This window comes from Thunnus thynnus, chromosome 23 (genome assembly GCF_963924715.1).
Source record: "Thunnus thynnus chromosome 23, fThuThy2.1, whole genome shotgun sequence".
NCBI classification, from domain to species: domain Eukaryota; kingdom Metazoa; phylum Chordata; class Actinopteri; order Scombriformes; family Scombridae; genus Thunnus; species Thunnus thynnus.
This window is the reverse complement of record NC_089539.1, coordinates 19,131,641-19,147,849: the sequence shown is the minus strand read 5'-3', so window position 1 is coordinate 19,147,849 and position 16,209 is coordinate 19,131,641. Positions and strand designations below refer to the sequence as shown.

Here is a 16,209-nt window from a genome sequence, read left to right as displayed (position 1 = left end):
TGCATGGCACTCTTCCAACCAGCCCAATTTCCAACTTCTGCAAAGTGGTTTTCAGCAGTGAAAGGTTTTTCATTTTCAGCTGAAACTCAAAATGCATTCTCAACTTTAAAGTTAGTTTGCTGCCTTTCTAAACTTCACTGATAACCCTCCTATGTGGTAAAGTAAAGGCAATGGCATGTCCAATTCATGTTATTGTAACATAATCCATTTTCTGCCTCAATTGGTTTGGAATTAAAAGAAGATTGGGGAGAACTAGGCACAAGCACGTTTTAGGCAAGAGATATCTTGTCACTGACCAAAAGTAATCTCTGGAAAGTGAATGAGTGAAGCAAAAATAGAGAAGCATTTCTCTTTTTAAAGATTGTCCCTTCAAAGTGCTGTTAATTGTGTACTGGTATGACAATTAAATCATTTTTGCTTTGTAATGAAACTATAAGTAGAGTAACTAGAGGAGGAGAATTGCTGTTCATTGTTTGGTTATGGCCTTCCAATTAACGTGGTTGTTCATTCAGCTAAGTTGAGTGACAAGCTAACGTTACTTCAAACCAGCTTTGTGTTACAGAGGGAGCTTACGTTTCTTCTCGGCACAGCTAGCTAGTTATCGCTGTTTAGCGTTAGCAAATATTGAACTAGTTTACAGATAGGGCAACACTTGCTGGGCCTTTTGTGCTTATAAGCTGTGGATTTTGAATTCAAACAAATCATTACAAGTGCTTTACCTGCTTTTTCCATTTGAATTTCCAAAAACAACAGCTCTACCAGAAGATTAACATTACTGCAAGTTAGAACATTAAATCAAAGAACAATAACCAAATTAGCTTGAAATCTTGGGAACAACAAATTTAAAGACTATAGTAGCTAGTTAGCTACAAAGCTGCAATCCAAACTGTAACAGGTTAAACAGCCTAAAACCGGTATCTCTCTGGAATATGAAATAGGGTAACCATATTATTTAAAGTTTATGGCTGGATATTTTCTATAATTTTCTTACTGTCAACAAATCTCATGTGCAGAGCCACACCAACAATCCTACTTATAAGAATTACGTATCAACAAAGCTCTATAAGCGGAACCGTGTTCCCGCGCACGGTCAGCGGTGTCTACCTTACACAGAACTACTCTCCGGAGACTGAAAACGTGACCAATATAATTTAGAGCTGTTTCTAAACAAACTAATGTGTCCAAACTCTTTATAGTGAAGGGACATGTCACCCAGTGCAGCAGTGTGGCTTATAGACTTTTGTGTTTTTAATAGTTTTTGGAACAGCAGAGGTGTACGTCACGGAGTTATAAGATATATCAGGCTTTGGATACACTCACAATACTTGTAAATAGAGTTTTGTTGACAATAAGAAAAATGTAGAAAATCAGCAGCCATAACCTTTAAATTGTGAACATCCATCTTGGTACACAATAGGACGACACTGTGGTCTTGGGGTGAGTATCAAACAAATGCATACAGATGGTCTGTATCACACTCTGCCCTTTGAGACACGATTAAACAAAGCTGCATACAAAATAAATATCTTTATTTGGATGATTTATAAAGATGTCCTGCGTGTGTTATTACTCTTTATTAGCCTAAATGTAGAAAAAACATGAGAACAGCAATGAAGAGACTCCTGAAATAATCCATTCTTCTTTTACTTTGCATTTTGAATCAACCTCTGATGAAAATCTGATTAAATATTTGTCATTAACGTCCCAAAGTCTTCTGCTAAAATACATAACTTTATTGAGATATGAGCTCTCTTTTCCGCTCATGCACCAGCCTCTCTTTGCAGTCTGAGTCAGTGGACTGGTGACCCCGCAGGTTAAAAGGTGGCGATCCCAGGTGAGGCATTGTCATCGGGCCCATGACCAGGGTACTTAACCCCTGATTGGCTAATTCATATCCCAGGTGTGGAGCTGGGTTATATACGGTGTGTCCGTCACGGTGCTCAGAGTTTCCTCTAAAACAGCCCAATGAGTGTGCAGCCTGTCTTAGGCAGAAGGTCCAGCTAAGCCAGGGAGGAAGGGGGGTAGGAGGTGTGTGAGGGGGTGGAGAGCTTAGAGAGAAGGGGTCCTACAGTTCATGTTCATTAACAGTTCTGTTTGTGACCTCCATGTCAGCACCAGTCTTAAGTGGATCCACTTCCAACACCCGGTGGAAAGAGAAAAATCACATGGACATGACTTGTGAACACAGGCTCCAATGTGAAGTGAAAACATGAGGCATTGAGTTTGGGCTTTTGAAGACTGTCTGAAAAGTTTAAATTAGCTAAAAAGAGCGAAAAATCTGCATTAAAAAAGTGTCAACAGAGAAACTACAGTAAATAATAAAGTTCCAGCATTCAGTAGCACCAAACAAGCTTATAATTACACTCCTGGGATAAGTGACTGACAAGGTATGATTAATGCTATTTAATCAATATGATTAGATATTAATTAATTATTACACTTATTTCAATAGACAATTGAAGATATCATACAACATAACTGTCATTAATCTTTTACTTATTCTTAAAATACAGAGATAGTGCATTTACATCTTTGAATTATACTGAAAAAAACGTCAAGAATACTGAATGACTTTGTTCTTTTTCCAAAGATACAATATAATTGGAATAAATCTGTGGCACACTGGTGTATGTGATTATCTCTTTTTTAGTTTACCCCCTACACCTAATCAATTATTCACCCAAGAAAAAATGTTTGAATCTCTGAATGCTACAGGAGGAGATACTGACAGTCCCTGCTGGGATCAGGGAGTGTTGCTGACTATTTTCAGTGGGAAGTAGCTAAAACCTGCAGGAAAAGTCGCTAGATGTTGATAGATGACGTCACGTGCTAATTTTCATATCTATGACGTCATGACATAATTACACACAGGATTTTTTAAAAATTAAAGAAATTAAGTTCAATTAAACCAAACTGACTGTAACTAGCTATTTCATTAGCTATTTTTCTCTATTTTTCTTCACTAAATTGGCAACACTGGGATCATGACCCACTTTAATGTTGGGAATATTGAGATGTTGCCAAAGTTCTCCGTTTTGGCTGGACCGCAGCAGCAGGGCCAGCCCTATAAACGTGGAAGTCCGTGACTGACTGGCTAGCTGCTTCCCCCGCTTCTACTTGCTCGCTTTAGCCTAATGTTTAGCGCACAGACATGTCTGAAATAAGTTTGCTACCCAGACAACTCGTTTTTACACTTCTTGTTATGTATTGATTTAAGACATAATGTGCTAATTTGTACAAGACCAAGCTAGCTGTTCCCCCATTTCCAGTAGTTATGCTAAACTAAGCTAACGGTCTCATAACGGTATCAATCTTCTCTCAGTTTGCTGCCTAGACAACTTGTTTTTACACTTTTTGTTTTGTATTGATTTAACAAAAAAGACATAACGTGTTAATTTGTACAAGACCGGGCTAGCTGTTTTCCTATTTCCAGTTGTTATGCTACACTAAGCTAATGGTGTCATAATGGTATCAATCTTCTCTCAGTTTGCTGCCCAGACAACTTGTTTTTACACTTTTTGTTTTGTATTGATTCAACAAGACATAACATGTTAATTTGTACAAGACCAAGCTGGCTTTTCCCCCATTTCCAGTTGTTATGCTAAACTAAGCTAACGGTCTCATAGTGGTATCAATCGTCTCTCAGTTTGCTGCCCAGACAACTTGTTTTTACACTTTTTGTTTTGTATTGATTTAACAAAAAACACATAACGTGTTAAATTGTACAAGACCGGGCTAACTGTTTTCCTATTTCCAGTTGTTATGCTACACTAAGCTAACGGTCTCATAATGGTATCAATCTTCTCTCAGTTTGCTGCCCAGACAACTTGTTTTTACACTTTTTGTTTTGTATTGATTCAACAAGACATGTTAATTTGTACAAGACCAAGCTGGCTGTTCCCCCATTTCCAGTTGTTATGCTAAACTAAGCTAACGGTCTCATAGTGGTATCAATCGTCTCTCAGTTTGCTGCCTAGACAACTTGTTTTTACACTTTTTGTTTTGTATTGATTTAACAAAAAACACATAACGTGTTAAATTGTACAAGACCGGGCTAGCTGTTCTCCTATTTCCAGTTGTTATGCTACACTAAGCTAACGGTCTCATAATGGTATCAATCTTCTCCCAGTTTGCTGCCCAGACAACTTGTTTTTACACTTTTTGTTTTGTATTGATTTAACAAAAAACACATAATGTGTTAAATTGTACAAGACAAAGCTAGCTGTTTTCCCATTTCCAGTCGTTTTTGCTAAACTAAGCTAACGGTCTCATAGTGGTATCAATCCTCTCATCTAACTCTTGGTAAGAAAGAGAATAAAGTTTTCATTGTTTCGATGCAGTGTTCAAACCACAGAGCTGTTGACTCGAAGCCTCTTTGGATTCCAGGCAGATTTACGCTTCCCGCAGTCCATCCTGACTCCTCATCCTCCTTCCCTGAGAGGCCACATCCCCCAGTTTGAGTTTCTACCCAGGCTATCCCATGATTCTCCTTGACAGCTGAAGCGTCAACCCCTTGACACTGACGGTGGATTTATGGTCCAGTTCAGGATGCACAGTGGTTCTGGGGAGAGAATACATGATCGGGGCACAGCAGGAACACGACACCATTCATCTTGAAAATGAGTACATTCAATGGGAGCATGGTGATGGTGATTGCGGCCAATAACAAGCTGAAGTCAGGATTACTTTTAATATATGTACTATTTATTTGTCGTTTTGAGAAACAGTTTATAAAATATGTATCATCATTGTTCATATGACTCATCGTTTGCATGAAAATGAGAAAGTTGCAGCGCTATGGTAAATATAGAATACAAAATCTATATTACATGACAAAACGCACAATACCTCAAAACAACTTAAAATTCAGGCGCACACACACACACACACACACACACACACACACTATCAGCATTGTACACATCATTTCTGCTGCATGGCAAGCTCACAAACAGCAAACCAATAATAAAAGCTATATTGTTTTCTACAAGTGACTGCCCCTGCGAATACCTCTCCTCTGAATAACAAAACATAGGAAATCTCATGCATTTGCAATATTTTATGTAATACACATATCTTGGAAATTATAGCTTACTATTACAACTGACAACAGATTTCAAGCATTTTACTGAAGTACATTCAGCGTTTTTGTTTCTATGCGCATGATTGATTATACATCACTAATGCTACATAAATGACGGCCTCTGGTGTATCACCATCGTGAGCCTTTTTCTGAAAATCAAAAAATACATCCATATTCAGTCCTTTGGAAATAAAAATACAATGGCCCCTGTCTCTTTCGTAACTTGCTGTTGCAAATTAGTAATATATAAACATAACTATTAAGAGACAGGTTGCATGCTGGCACACACGACTTACTGGCACACCTAAAGGGAACGAGCCCTTGTTAATGTTATTAGTTACACCTGTGCTTTTCCTGCTATTATCAGTCAGAATGTTTGCAGTGAAAATGGCCTATATCGAGCAGACTGACTGACGAGAGTCTCAGTGATAAAAGTACTTGCTGGACAATAGGCCTTTTTACTGTGACTTGCACAGGTGGAACAAATATCGTTAATTAGGGCTCTGCTCAGGCAGCGTTCAGACTGACATTAACTCTGCAGCTCTCTCATTCATTTGAACTAGTAAGTATTTCGATTTGATATTGCAATTGGGCATAGCATTTTTGAGGTGCTGGGGGTGCTTGAAAACAAAAGTTTGCACAAGCATCAGAAGTGGCGAAATTTGATATCTGACTAGGAGACCTCCAAAAAATACTTATATATCAAAAAGAAAACAGAATTAGTTTCAAAAGGTCCAGGGACCATTTATTACCTCTGTGAAGTGCATGAACCTGATAGATGATCAAGAGGAAGACTGAATGGTCCTTGATGTGAACCTTGAAGAATGCTTTGAGTAGCTCTTGTGACAGTAATTGAGTGCAATTAATCAAGGAGATAGTCTATTTAAAAGCTTTACTGTTTTATACCTATGTGTTCAGCTAATAATAATAATAATAATAATAATAATAATAATAATAATAAAAAACTTAATTTGTATAGCACCTTTCATACAAAATGCAAAGTGCTTCACATCGAAAAGATTAAAAAAAACAAATGATTAAAGAAAAAAAAATAACCTAAGGCAACAAACATTGAATATATTATTTAAAAAAGAATTTAGGATTGAACTGTTGTATTCGAATGCAATAGATTACACAGATGCACCTAATAAAGTAGCCCATGAGTGTTAAAGCATGTCTTGCTTTCAGAGAGAAAGTGCTGCTCTTCAGTTATATTTTTTAGATGATAAAAATCAGAATTGGTGACATGCCCCACGTGAGCCCTAAAGTTTACCCCTGAGCTGTCACATTTCTATTGTATGTATTATGTATCATATGTATTGTATTGTTTTACAGTATGATCAGTTTATCTGCAGGAAGGAACAAGGCCTTTGGGGTGTTTCTTCTCTCTCTCCTTTTCCTCCTCTTTCCCGTCCTTTCTGGGCCTGCTTTTACTCCCTTCTCTTTTTTGCCTTCTCCTTGTCCAGCCAGCTCCTGAAAAGACGGCGACAGTATATAATTCAGTATTTTCTGTGTTAAAAGGTTAAATCTGAAACAAAGTGTTAGAATCCAACAGTTTATTATTCAAATCAGAATGACCAGCTTATGGGACGTACCTGAAGTTCAGTATTTTGTTGAGTCAGGAGCTTGATCTCCTCCTCCATCCGGCTTGCTTTATGGCACCATTCACCTTCCATTTGTTGGTGTTTTTTCTGCAGCTCCTGCACTTTCTCCGAGCTTGGCTGGTTTTCTGCCACCTCTGTTGTGAGTCGATCTTCCGGAGCTTTATATTTTATACTCCACTCTGTCTTACTCATCTTGATGGCCAGTTCCTTCTGGCTCAGTTTCACCATACTCTCAAAAAAAAGCCTCCTTATTGTCACCGATTGTGGCCTTTTCAAGGGTGACCTGGCACACCTTTCTCTCCAAGTCCTCCTGCAGAGTTTTTGGCAGAGTGATGACCTCCACCTGTCGAACAAACCGGCTTTCCCACTCTGCATTCAACTCAGTTACTGTCTGGTCAAAGGAACATTTCAGCTCTGTGTTTTTCTTCTCACAGGCTTCTGAGATTTTGTTATTTTCCTTCTTACAGAATGCGGTCACTTACTCTGTTGTCCAATGCTTTATGACCCTCATGATTTCTTGTTTCTGGAGATGCAGAGGTTTCTTCATGGAGTGGACTTCCTCCTGCTTTTGTGCATCTTCCTGCGATGATTGTCAAACTGCTTTTGACTGTCATTTGCGGCCTTCACCATGCCCTTCATGTCTTTTCTTTTCTGCAAAATGTCTTTGTCATCAAGCAGTTTTTGATATTTCTGCTCCCAGCTAAGCTCTCTACTGGCCATCTGCTCCTTCAGAGCAGTAATTTCTGCTGCCAGCTGCTGGTTTTCCGCTTTGGAGTCCAGCAGGGCTCGTCACAGGGCCTGCAGGACTTTCCTGGGAGTGTGCGGGTACTCCCACACCATTTTCAGCTGGGCTGTCATGGTCTGGACCATGTTTTTGGGCAGAGTCCTCGTGCTGCACTTGTCCAAGTGTCTGAAAGACAGAAATGTAAATGCAGGTAAAAATACTGTCCCATCCTAACTTTGGATACACAGAAAAAGACAGGAGGTCTTTCATCTTTATACTTATTTATATATGACTATACATTTGTTGCCACACAAACCCTGAGTATATAATAATCTTTATTCTCAGAGGAGCTCCGCCTGAACGCCAGTTTCGGTGGAGCAGGTTCAGTTTCAGCAGACAGACAGGACAGACAGTTTTGGCAGAGCTCCGCTTACACCGCAATTTCACGTTTTTAAACGAGATTTTACAAGCTGATAACTGCAGGAACAGACAGCCGGAGAGTTGCAGGGCGAGATATGAGGAGGATTTCTGCTGATTTTGTGGCTGCCAGCAGCTTTTCCTCCTGCAGATAGTCACAGATGGAGAGGTTCTCACAGGGTCCACTGCGCCATATTGTGACCTCCCTCATCCTCTTTATCATTCTGAGCATTCTGAACATAAATACAGCATTCATGTTACAAAGTAAATTCACCAGGAATGTGTGCATGTACGTAGCACCTTGCTGTATGATGTTGCACTGCAGCAAAGTTGAACCAAGTTCAACTTTTTTGCTGGACAACCCCAAATTGTTCTTCCGGACTTTTCTGTCTGTCTTTCTGTATGTATGTATGTATGTAAGTTTGTCCTTTGTATATCTCTAGAACCGCTCATCCAAACAACTTCACACATCCACATTGCACTTCCTCGTTTCCCCAGAAGTCCATCTGCCAGGTATGAAGTAGATTGCATGAACGGTTCTAGAAATATGCACAGGAGAAACTTACATACATACAGACAGACAGACAGAGATTCCTTGCTTTATATAGAGAGATATAGAGAGATGCATCAAGGTCTGGAAAAAGAACTTGGGGTTGTCTGGCAAAAAAGTTAAATATTAACACATTATTCCAAGCCTTGTAGTCAGCATTAGCTGTCAATTATATTGTATCAATTGTCCTGAGAGTTACGATATGTCTGAATTACAACCAGGAAGCTCATATTGAATGGCTTTTCCCACTCTGTGGTCTGTAAAATACAGTATTAATACGCATAACTGACACATTATAGTCAAGTATACATCAGTCAGAGGACTTAGGGACACCATGTTGACTGGTAGTAGTATTTCAGACACCCTGACAAATGAAAAAAGTCCCCATGACCCTCTGCCTTTCACAACAACGTAACAGTAGACGGGAGTGGAAGGGGGAGAGACATCCATAGGGTAAAAGTAAAACCCCACTACAACTGATTGTGCAAGAGCATGCTGCTGTACTACACACCACACACAACCTCAGCTTTGAGTGTCTCTCTCCCCCCTCAAGTCGCTTTTAAACCTGATAAATTCAAAAACGTCCTTCATGTTCATCCATCCGTACATAACCTGACAGCTATTAGTTTATGAATTGTTAATATATGAAGGCGTGTTTGCCTTTCTTTGTCTAAAGCGGCTGCTTGACAAGTCCATCTCATTTCATTTCATAACACAAGGTCATGTAGACATACAAAAATAGGAATCCCTCACATTCCCTCATGTGAACCTTCCAATTGTAGACCTTTCAGGTTGCAGGAAAAATGCAGCAGCCTATATATCACCTCTTCACAGGCTTTTATCTCTTTTATGAATCTGAGATGAATGAGGAACGTCGCTATTTATACCATCCTATGCATGCATTTCTCAAAGCTGTTTTGACTCTGCACATTCCAGTCTATTTATGTTGGGATTTTCTACAAGTTACAATTGGCCACAACATTCCCGCCAGCTAAAACAGGCACGCTTCTGATGTGCGTATAGCTTCTCTATATGAAGCTATTATACCCTCAATAGGCATGATTGTTTACCGTAATCAGCGCGGTAGGCCATATGTTCAATCTAACCAATTTGTGTTGACTCTCCTTGAAATTAAGTGTAAAAGCACTGTCCACAGTTTTCTTTGGAAGTATTTTAATTTTATAGTTTGGGTGAACTGACTCTTTGAGATATATACCTCTATTTAATGAGGCATACTTCATAAAATGTTTAAAAGGCATAACTAATGTTTTATAAGCCATCAATAAGGGTAACTTTGAGGTTGCTCGGTTGTAAAAATATCCATTTGGCTGCTACATATCCGCTCTCCTCCTTCAGTATAACTTGCTTTGTCTTTTTAGGTAATGGACACTTTCACCTCCTACGCTATGGAAAGCAGCTTTAGGGCATCTGAGCCAAAACACATTTATTAAGAACTTGATGACATTTGTAACCGCAGCCATGATGGCTTATCAGAAATGGAGGAAGCCGCAGACCTTTCTTATGAAATAAGGAACCCTTAATTAATGACTCAGTAACATAAGTTTGATCTTTATGTTCCCAACTGAGGTGTGAGATCTGGAAATTGGATTGTCGGATAATCCGGACAATGCATGGTCACTGAGAAAATATGTTATAGGTAGCTTTGATATTGTGTTTCTATTCTGTGTCTGTGTAAGACATGTTTTACTTTCTTTTCCTTGGTTTAGGAACCACGCACAGTTTACAGCAAGGATTTGTTTTTCCTTGGAACATGAAAGTCAAATATTGGAAATGCTGAAAAGAATTTAATCTAAAAGCAAGTAATAGTGTGGGAGGTTATACACCAGTCAATGGGATTTTTCACAACCTAATGGATGTTCTTTCAAATGGTTTACTATACTCATCTTAAAAACCATTAATAGATTTTGTATTACCATTCATTTCAAAGTCATACCACCTTATAAAGTAAGTCTTGTTCAACAGAGGTACCTCTCCTTATTCATTTCTACCCTGTTATCTGTAGAATATCAGTGTCATGTCTTTCACTCTCTCAGCTGCAGCGCTGGGAAATATCAGTGCTGCCATATTGTCCGGATTCAGACATCTAAAGCACCTGTCATAAAAACCTGAGGTGACATTTCAATAACTTCTGAAGGCCTTAATTTATATTATTTCCTACACAAAGTCACTAGGTTGTAAAGACCCATTGAAAAAAAAAGATGCTTGATGCAGCGTGACAGCCAAAGAGTTGGATAGAGTTTCACATTCTATATATAAGCCTGGTGACTTGTGTCCCTGCTGCGCTATTTAAATGCCAGAGTCCCACTTGTCAAAACAGAGGCGAGGGGCGCAACAATATGATGGACCTTTTTGAGACCAACACTTATCTTTTCAATGATTTGCGTTATTTGGAGGAAGGGGATCATGGACCACTACAGCACTTGGACATGGCGGGGGTGTCTCCTCTGTACAACGGCAATGACAGCCCGCTGTCACCGGGCCAGGATAATGTTCCGTCCGAGACCGGAGAGGAGAGCAGCGGGGAGGAGCACGTCCTTGCGCCCCCGGGTCTCCGGGCGCACTGCGAAGGCCAGTGCCTCATGTGGGCCTGTAAAATCTGCAAGAGAAAGTCAGCGCCGACTGACAGGCGCAAGGCTGCCACACTCAGGGAGAGGAGGAGGCTCAAGAAGATCAACGAGGCCTTCGACGCGCTGAAGAGGAAGACCGTGGCCAACCCCAACCAGAGGCTACCCAAGGTGGAGATTTTACGCAGCGCCATAAGCTACATTGAGAGACTACAGGACCTGCTGCAAACGCTGGACGAGCAGGAGAAAACGCCAAACGGATCATCCTACAACATTAACGTCAAAGAACACAGTGTAAGCTGCTACTGGATAGCCTCCAACCCCACACAAAGAAATCCTCACACTATCCTCATGATATCCATTAAAAGTCTTTCAGTGTGCTGAGATGACTTAATAATAGCAACACGATGCTTTTATGATCTGTTTTCTCCCCCACTATCAATAATATCCCCATAATAGATCATGTATGGACTTATAATGTGTGATACTAATAATAAGATTATGGTGTGTTTACTGTCTGTTTATCTATCAGCATTACTGTGATATTTCTATTCCATTGGGGACTAACAGTATGATAATGATGCCACTAATGAAACATAGGTTTTTCTGTTAATATTTCCTGTAATGTTAATCTTTGTTGGGTTTTTTTTGTTATTTATGTCTGTCAAAAATAGCAGGCCTGTTGTAGTATTAGCCTACAAGTGTTCTTCAGTAACTGACACAAACATGTACATATGATACACATGTGATGTGTGTTTCTACAGGTGTCCAGTCATGAGTACCTTTGGAAAAAGTCCTCAGAGACCTGGTCGACCTCTGCTGACCATTCCACTGCAGCGATGATAAACCAGAGAGAAGGTAAACACGTCCAACTTGACAATACAATGAAGAAAAATACAAATCACCGCCAAGAATCAAGCGTAATTAGTCAATTTCTTTTTGTGTCCAGGAACCAGTGAGTCCTCCGCGTCCTCCAGCCTCCTGCGTCTGTCCTCCATCGTGGACAGCATCACCAACGACGAGAAAATCAGCTTCAGCGAGGTCGCCTCAGAGAATTGAAATACGAGCGACGACCTTAAATAGATAGCTATGTATTTCAAATTTCCATTGTTTATCTCTAAATTATTTCCACTGTATTCAGCCGGCATGGCTTCAGTTTGTTTTGTTGTACAGCAGGAGCAACCGCTGCTCTTTTGCAGATAAAAAATGTGTATATATTTTATAATAATGTGATGTGTAGATGTATTTATTTTGTATTCAGAAGAAGACAAGCTGTCTAAGAAAGCTGATATTGTATTTAAATATTTGTACATAACTGACACAAAAAAAAATAAATTGCTACTTTTGCAGTACTCTAAAGCACTGTATGCCTTATTCTTCAATGGCGCGACAGAAGCAAAACCCCTATCATCTTTAGAGAAATTAGATATAATCTATACATTTATATTATAAAAATTTACTTCTCAAAGGGTGGTTAAAACCTTTTCTGCACTTTTTAGGTTCCTCACTGTATCCCCGCATTTATGTAAAAAGGGGGATAAAAAAAAAAGCACCACTACCAATTCAAGATCTACCAGTTCCCCCAGCATTCACGGCTATTAGTAGTCCATAAAATCTGTCTAAACTGCCCTGGAATGGTTTGCTGCCGGGCTGCTTCTCTTTGTTACAACTGGCATCCAGCAAAGGCCTGATCCCACAACAGTAACTCGAGTCCCCTCCAAACACAGCGTGCCTCTCCGCTCCTCTCCTATCATGTGTTGGGGACTTGGAAACTTGGGCAGCAGACACGGAGTGCAAAGCCCAGCGGGATGATGAAGTTATCTGAGCCATTAAGTCTTAATTCATCATAACTTGCTTTGTCATCGGATGGCGAAGAGTTTACATGCGAGCTATTATAATGTGTGACATGATGCCATCAGCATGGAAATCCATTGAGTCTTGTTTATCATGTATTGACATGAAATGGGGGCGTTTGTTGATGATGTCAGGGCACGCTGCCGGATGAGCGGCCTCCTGGTCCGCCTCAGATCTCTGTGGACGGCACAAAGTCCTGGTTGACCTGTGGGACACTGACTCATCTCTCAGGCCTGCAGGCATGCGCATGCAACCGTGCAAAGTGTTACACGTGTGTCAGGTTTATCGGAAGCTAAAGACCTCAGTGTGACATCCAGCAAGGGGAAAACAAAGATATTTCAAAGACTCGAGGGAAATGCATTAATAGCTTTAACATTGGCAGAAATTAAAGCACATTTTTTCCTGTAATGTACTTAAGTGCAGTTTTAAGGTAGATAGTTAAATGTTTACTACTTATGTTACCTTTACTTTCCTCCAAAACCTTTGGAGATAGTAGATGATTTGGAGATGATTCTTGTGAAAGAATCACAAGGAGAGTTAGAGCCATACTTCAAGGTCATGAAGGTCATCCACTGTTGAATGTTTTTAGAGTCTTCAGTAAAAAAAAGTGTGTCGAGTGACTGGTTATGGATGCGAAGGTGCTCCACAAAACCCACAGCTGTGAAACTTTTTAATGACATGTGATACTTGCTTGTTTCCTCAGACAGGGGTTGTGAACTTTGACATGATTTGTAAGGTTTTGTTTCATATGTATTGTTCTTTTAATTCTTATTTTTTTTAGTTATTGCTGGTTTTTATTGGTCCTTATGATTGGCCTTTTGGCCTGTTGTGGCAGCATGTTTTTCATATGTTTTCATGCTTTGACCTGCCTGACTTTTGTTATTTGTCACTGTGGATGGGCGACCAAACTAGTTTCCCCTTCTGGGTATCAACAAAGTTATCTAATGTAATATTGTACTTGTGGTCCATTACATTTAAAAAGGAAGTATTGGCAATATTTTTACTCCATCACATGTGTTTGATAGTTACAAGTTACTTTTAAACTACTACAGTATATACTGTCAAGTAGTTTAAATATCTCAAATTAGCAACTCTTTGATCAACTACAACATGAAATTGCTGCTTAAGCGATAATACATCACTGCTATTAATCCAAAAATAGAAATTATGCTACAATATAACAAAGGGGGCTTACAGAAAATACTTCTGTCCTTTTGAGTCACTTTTTCAATGAGGGACTTTTTTATAATTGAGTATTTTTACATTATCGTATTTGTGCTTTTATTTTATTATGATCTACATACTTCTTCCACCACTGAGATTTAGTGTAACTACAAACTGATAAATTTAACAGTAATCCGGGGCTCTTATATGTATTGTTTCAACAGATCTATACGTTTCTTAAATATCCTGTTTTCTGTAGAAACCAGACAGAAACCTGATAGCCCCAAACAGTAATGTGACTTTAATGGGCTCCTGCTCTCTCCCTCACTCTGATAGCAGTGTTACTTCACCACATTTTGCAGCTCCATGGGTATCTGCTAATCCGGTGCCTCTGTTTGGTGATGACTGTATTTTAGCAGACTTGTAGACCTAATATCAACAATTATAATTTGTGCTTGAAAAAGAGCCATTAGGCTCAACGCTAGTACTTATTAGAGTCTAAAATCTTTGCCAAACTGAATATAAACCTGCATTTCAAGCTGTTTGAAGAGTTCTCTTTGCTCTAGAAGCTCAATATCCAGCTGTGTTTTGTACCCTACTGTCTTATTTATATGTTTGCTCCATCAGACAGCAAGGATTCACTCCCCACAAAGACAGCTGACATCCTCTTGAAGCCCCGACTATCTCTTGTCTGCCTTTACTGGGATTTTGGTGTTACTTATAATACCATATTTTTCATTTGGATGTGAAGACAGTGTTTTAAAAGTCAAAACTGATGAAAGGCGAGCTGTTGCGGACGGAGGGGAATAAGCCCGGAGGCTGAATGCCTTGATTCATCCAGACGTCCCTTGAATATCCTGCTAGGAAAAGGATTCACTGAAACAGAGCTGGCACCTTTTTCTGCTCACTACTGAACAAATGCTGTTGCCACTCAAAATGTGTTTTTGTTGAACTAATTCTTGTGGGTAATGTAGAATGGGCTTGGATTTTCTCTGCGTGGAATAGTGGACTTCATACATGTCTGATTTTCTTTGTTTTACCAACCTGTGATTAAATATGTAATCTTTTTTCTCAGTTAATTGTGCAAAATGCCAAAATATAAAAGTTGAACTAACTGTGGTCAAAGGGATTTTGGAAGGAACATATTCTGCAGTACTGTCAGTGATAAATTGTCTCTGTCAGAGGGCTTGTGTTGCACCAAACAAGCAGCATACTGAGTCAAAGCATGAGGCAGTTTAGAAGAAATAAGGTTTTCAGGCGTGAGGGAGATGGACATAAAAGATCACCTCCTGCCCTTCACTTAACTCTGCCTCTGACCCTTGAGAACAACAAAAAAGCAAACCCACAGAGTTCCCAAGAGACCAGCAGATCACAGTGCGCCAATGTCTGCGCCAATATAAACCACCGCGTATTTCTAATAACACCATGTGCTGCGCCAATCTAACTCTCAGCCTCAATTAGCTATCGGTGAGTGGCAGGTTTTCTCATTGTCGACGTTGTTCTCAGTCTAAACAGCCCTTTGATCTTCTCAGCAGCTACAAGCAAAGCCGAGGCGATGTCTTCTTCAGCTGTGCGTAATCCAAACTCCGAAGGCAATTCAGAGGCAGCAGGTAGCTACTGGTGTTTTCTTAGGTGCGCACAGTTCCCAGAGATGGGGGCTCGCCAAACGTTTTGACACATTGTGAGAAATATCCGCATTGTATCCTTGTAAGCTGTCAACAACATAATTACCCAAACCAGCCAGGGTCGAACAGCAAAAGCCCTATTTAGTCTGACAATCTCTGTCTGCTGGAAGGGAAGATTTCTGCTATTATAAGAGATCACTTCACTTCTTTCTAGTACAGTTTAAAACGTCGCTGTCTTTATCTGTAAAAAACGGGAAATGATCCAGTTCATTTGTTTTCACTTGTAGAAAAAAAAAGGGAACAAATAAGAAACATGTTGAGATTTTTTTGCAGTACAAACAACCTTGCATTCCACCCTCAGACCTCCACACTGCTGCACCATAATGGCCATCTGTTGTGTGCTGGATTGAAGTACTTGCCTCGTGTCAATAACTTTTAATGGTTAAAATTTGGTCCTCCGAGGCAAAATGGTGCAGGGAATTGCGCAGTGGTGTCAATTGTGTAATTACTGTTTTAATGAGCTCAGGCAAACAGGGATCACCTCATTCACAGCACCTTCAGTGATGAGCTGGAGGTGTTTAGAGGGGGATTACCGCTGCAATG

At 39.8% G+C, this 16,209-nt stretch overlaps 1 protein-coding gene and 1 long non-coding RNA gene across 3 annotated transcripts; both read left to right on the top strand.

The window, feature by feature from the left end:
- Positions 1 to 1,352: 1,352 nt before the first annotated feature.
- Positions 1,353 to 4,753, top strand: LOC137175938 (uncharacterized). The gene is made up of 2 exons (XR_010925753.1): positions 1,353 to 1,437; positions 4,387 to 4,753. It is a non-coding gene; the product is annotated as an uncharacterized lncRNA (long non-coding RNA).
- A 334-nt stretch (positions 4,754 to 5,087) lies between these two features.
- Positions 5,088 to 12,322, top strand: myf6 (myogenic factor 6). Of its 2 annotated transcripts, XM_067581885.1 has the most exons (4): positions 5,088 to 5,645; positions 10,793 to 11,257; positions 11,728 to 11,821; positions 11,913 to 12,322. In XM_067581885.1, the coding sequence occupies exons 2-4, from the start codon at positions 10,826 to 10,828 to the stop codon at positions 12,020 to 12,022; spliced, it is 636 nt and encodes a 211-aa protein (XP_067437986.1). In that variant the 5' UTR covers positions 5,088 to 5,645; positions 10,793 to 10,825; the 3' UTR covers positions 12,023 to 12,322. The 2 variants fall into 2 exon arrangements, with proteins under 2 accessions (XP_067437986.1, XP_067437985.1); XM_067581884.1 differs by lacking the exon at positions 5,088 to 5,645 and having other exon boundaries at positions 10,638 to 11,257.
- Positions 12,323 to 16,209: the final 3,887 nt, after the last annotated feature.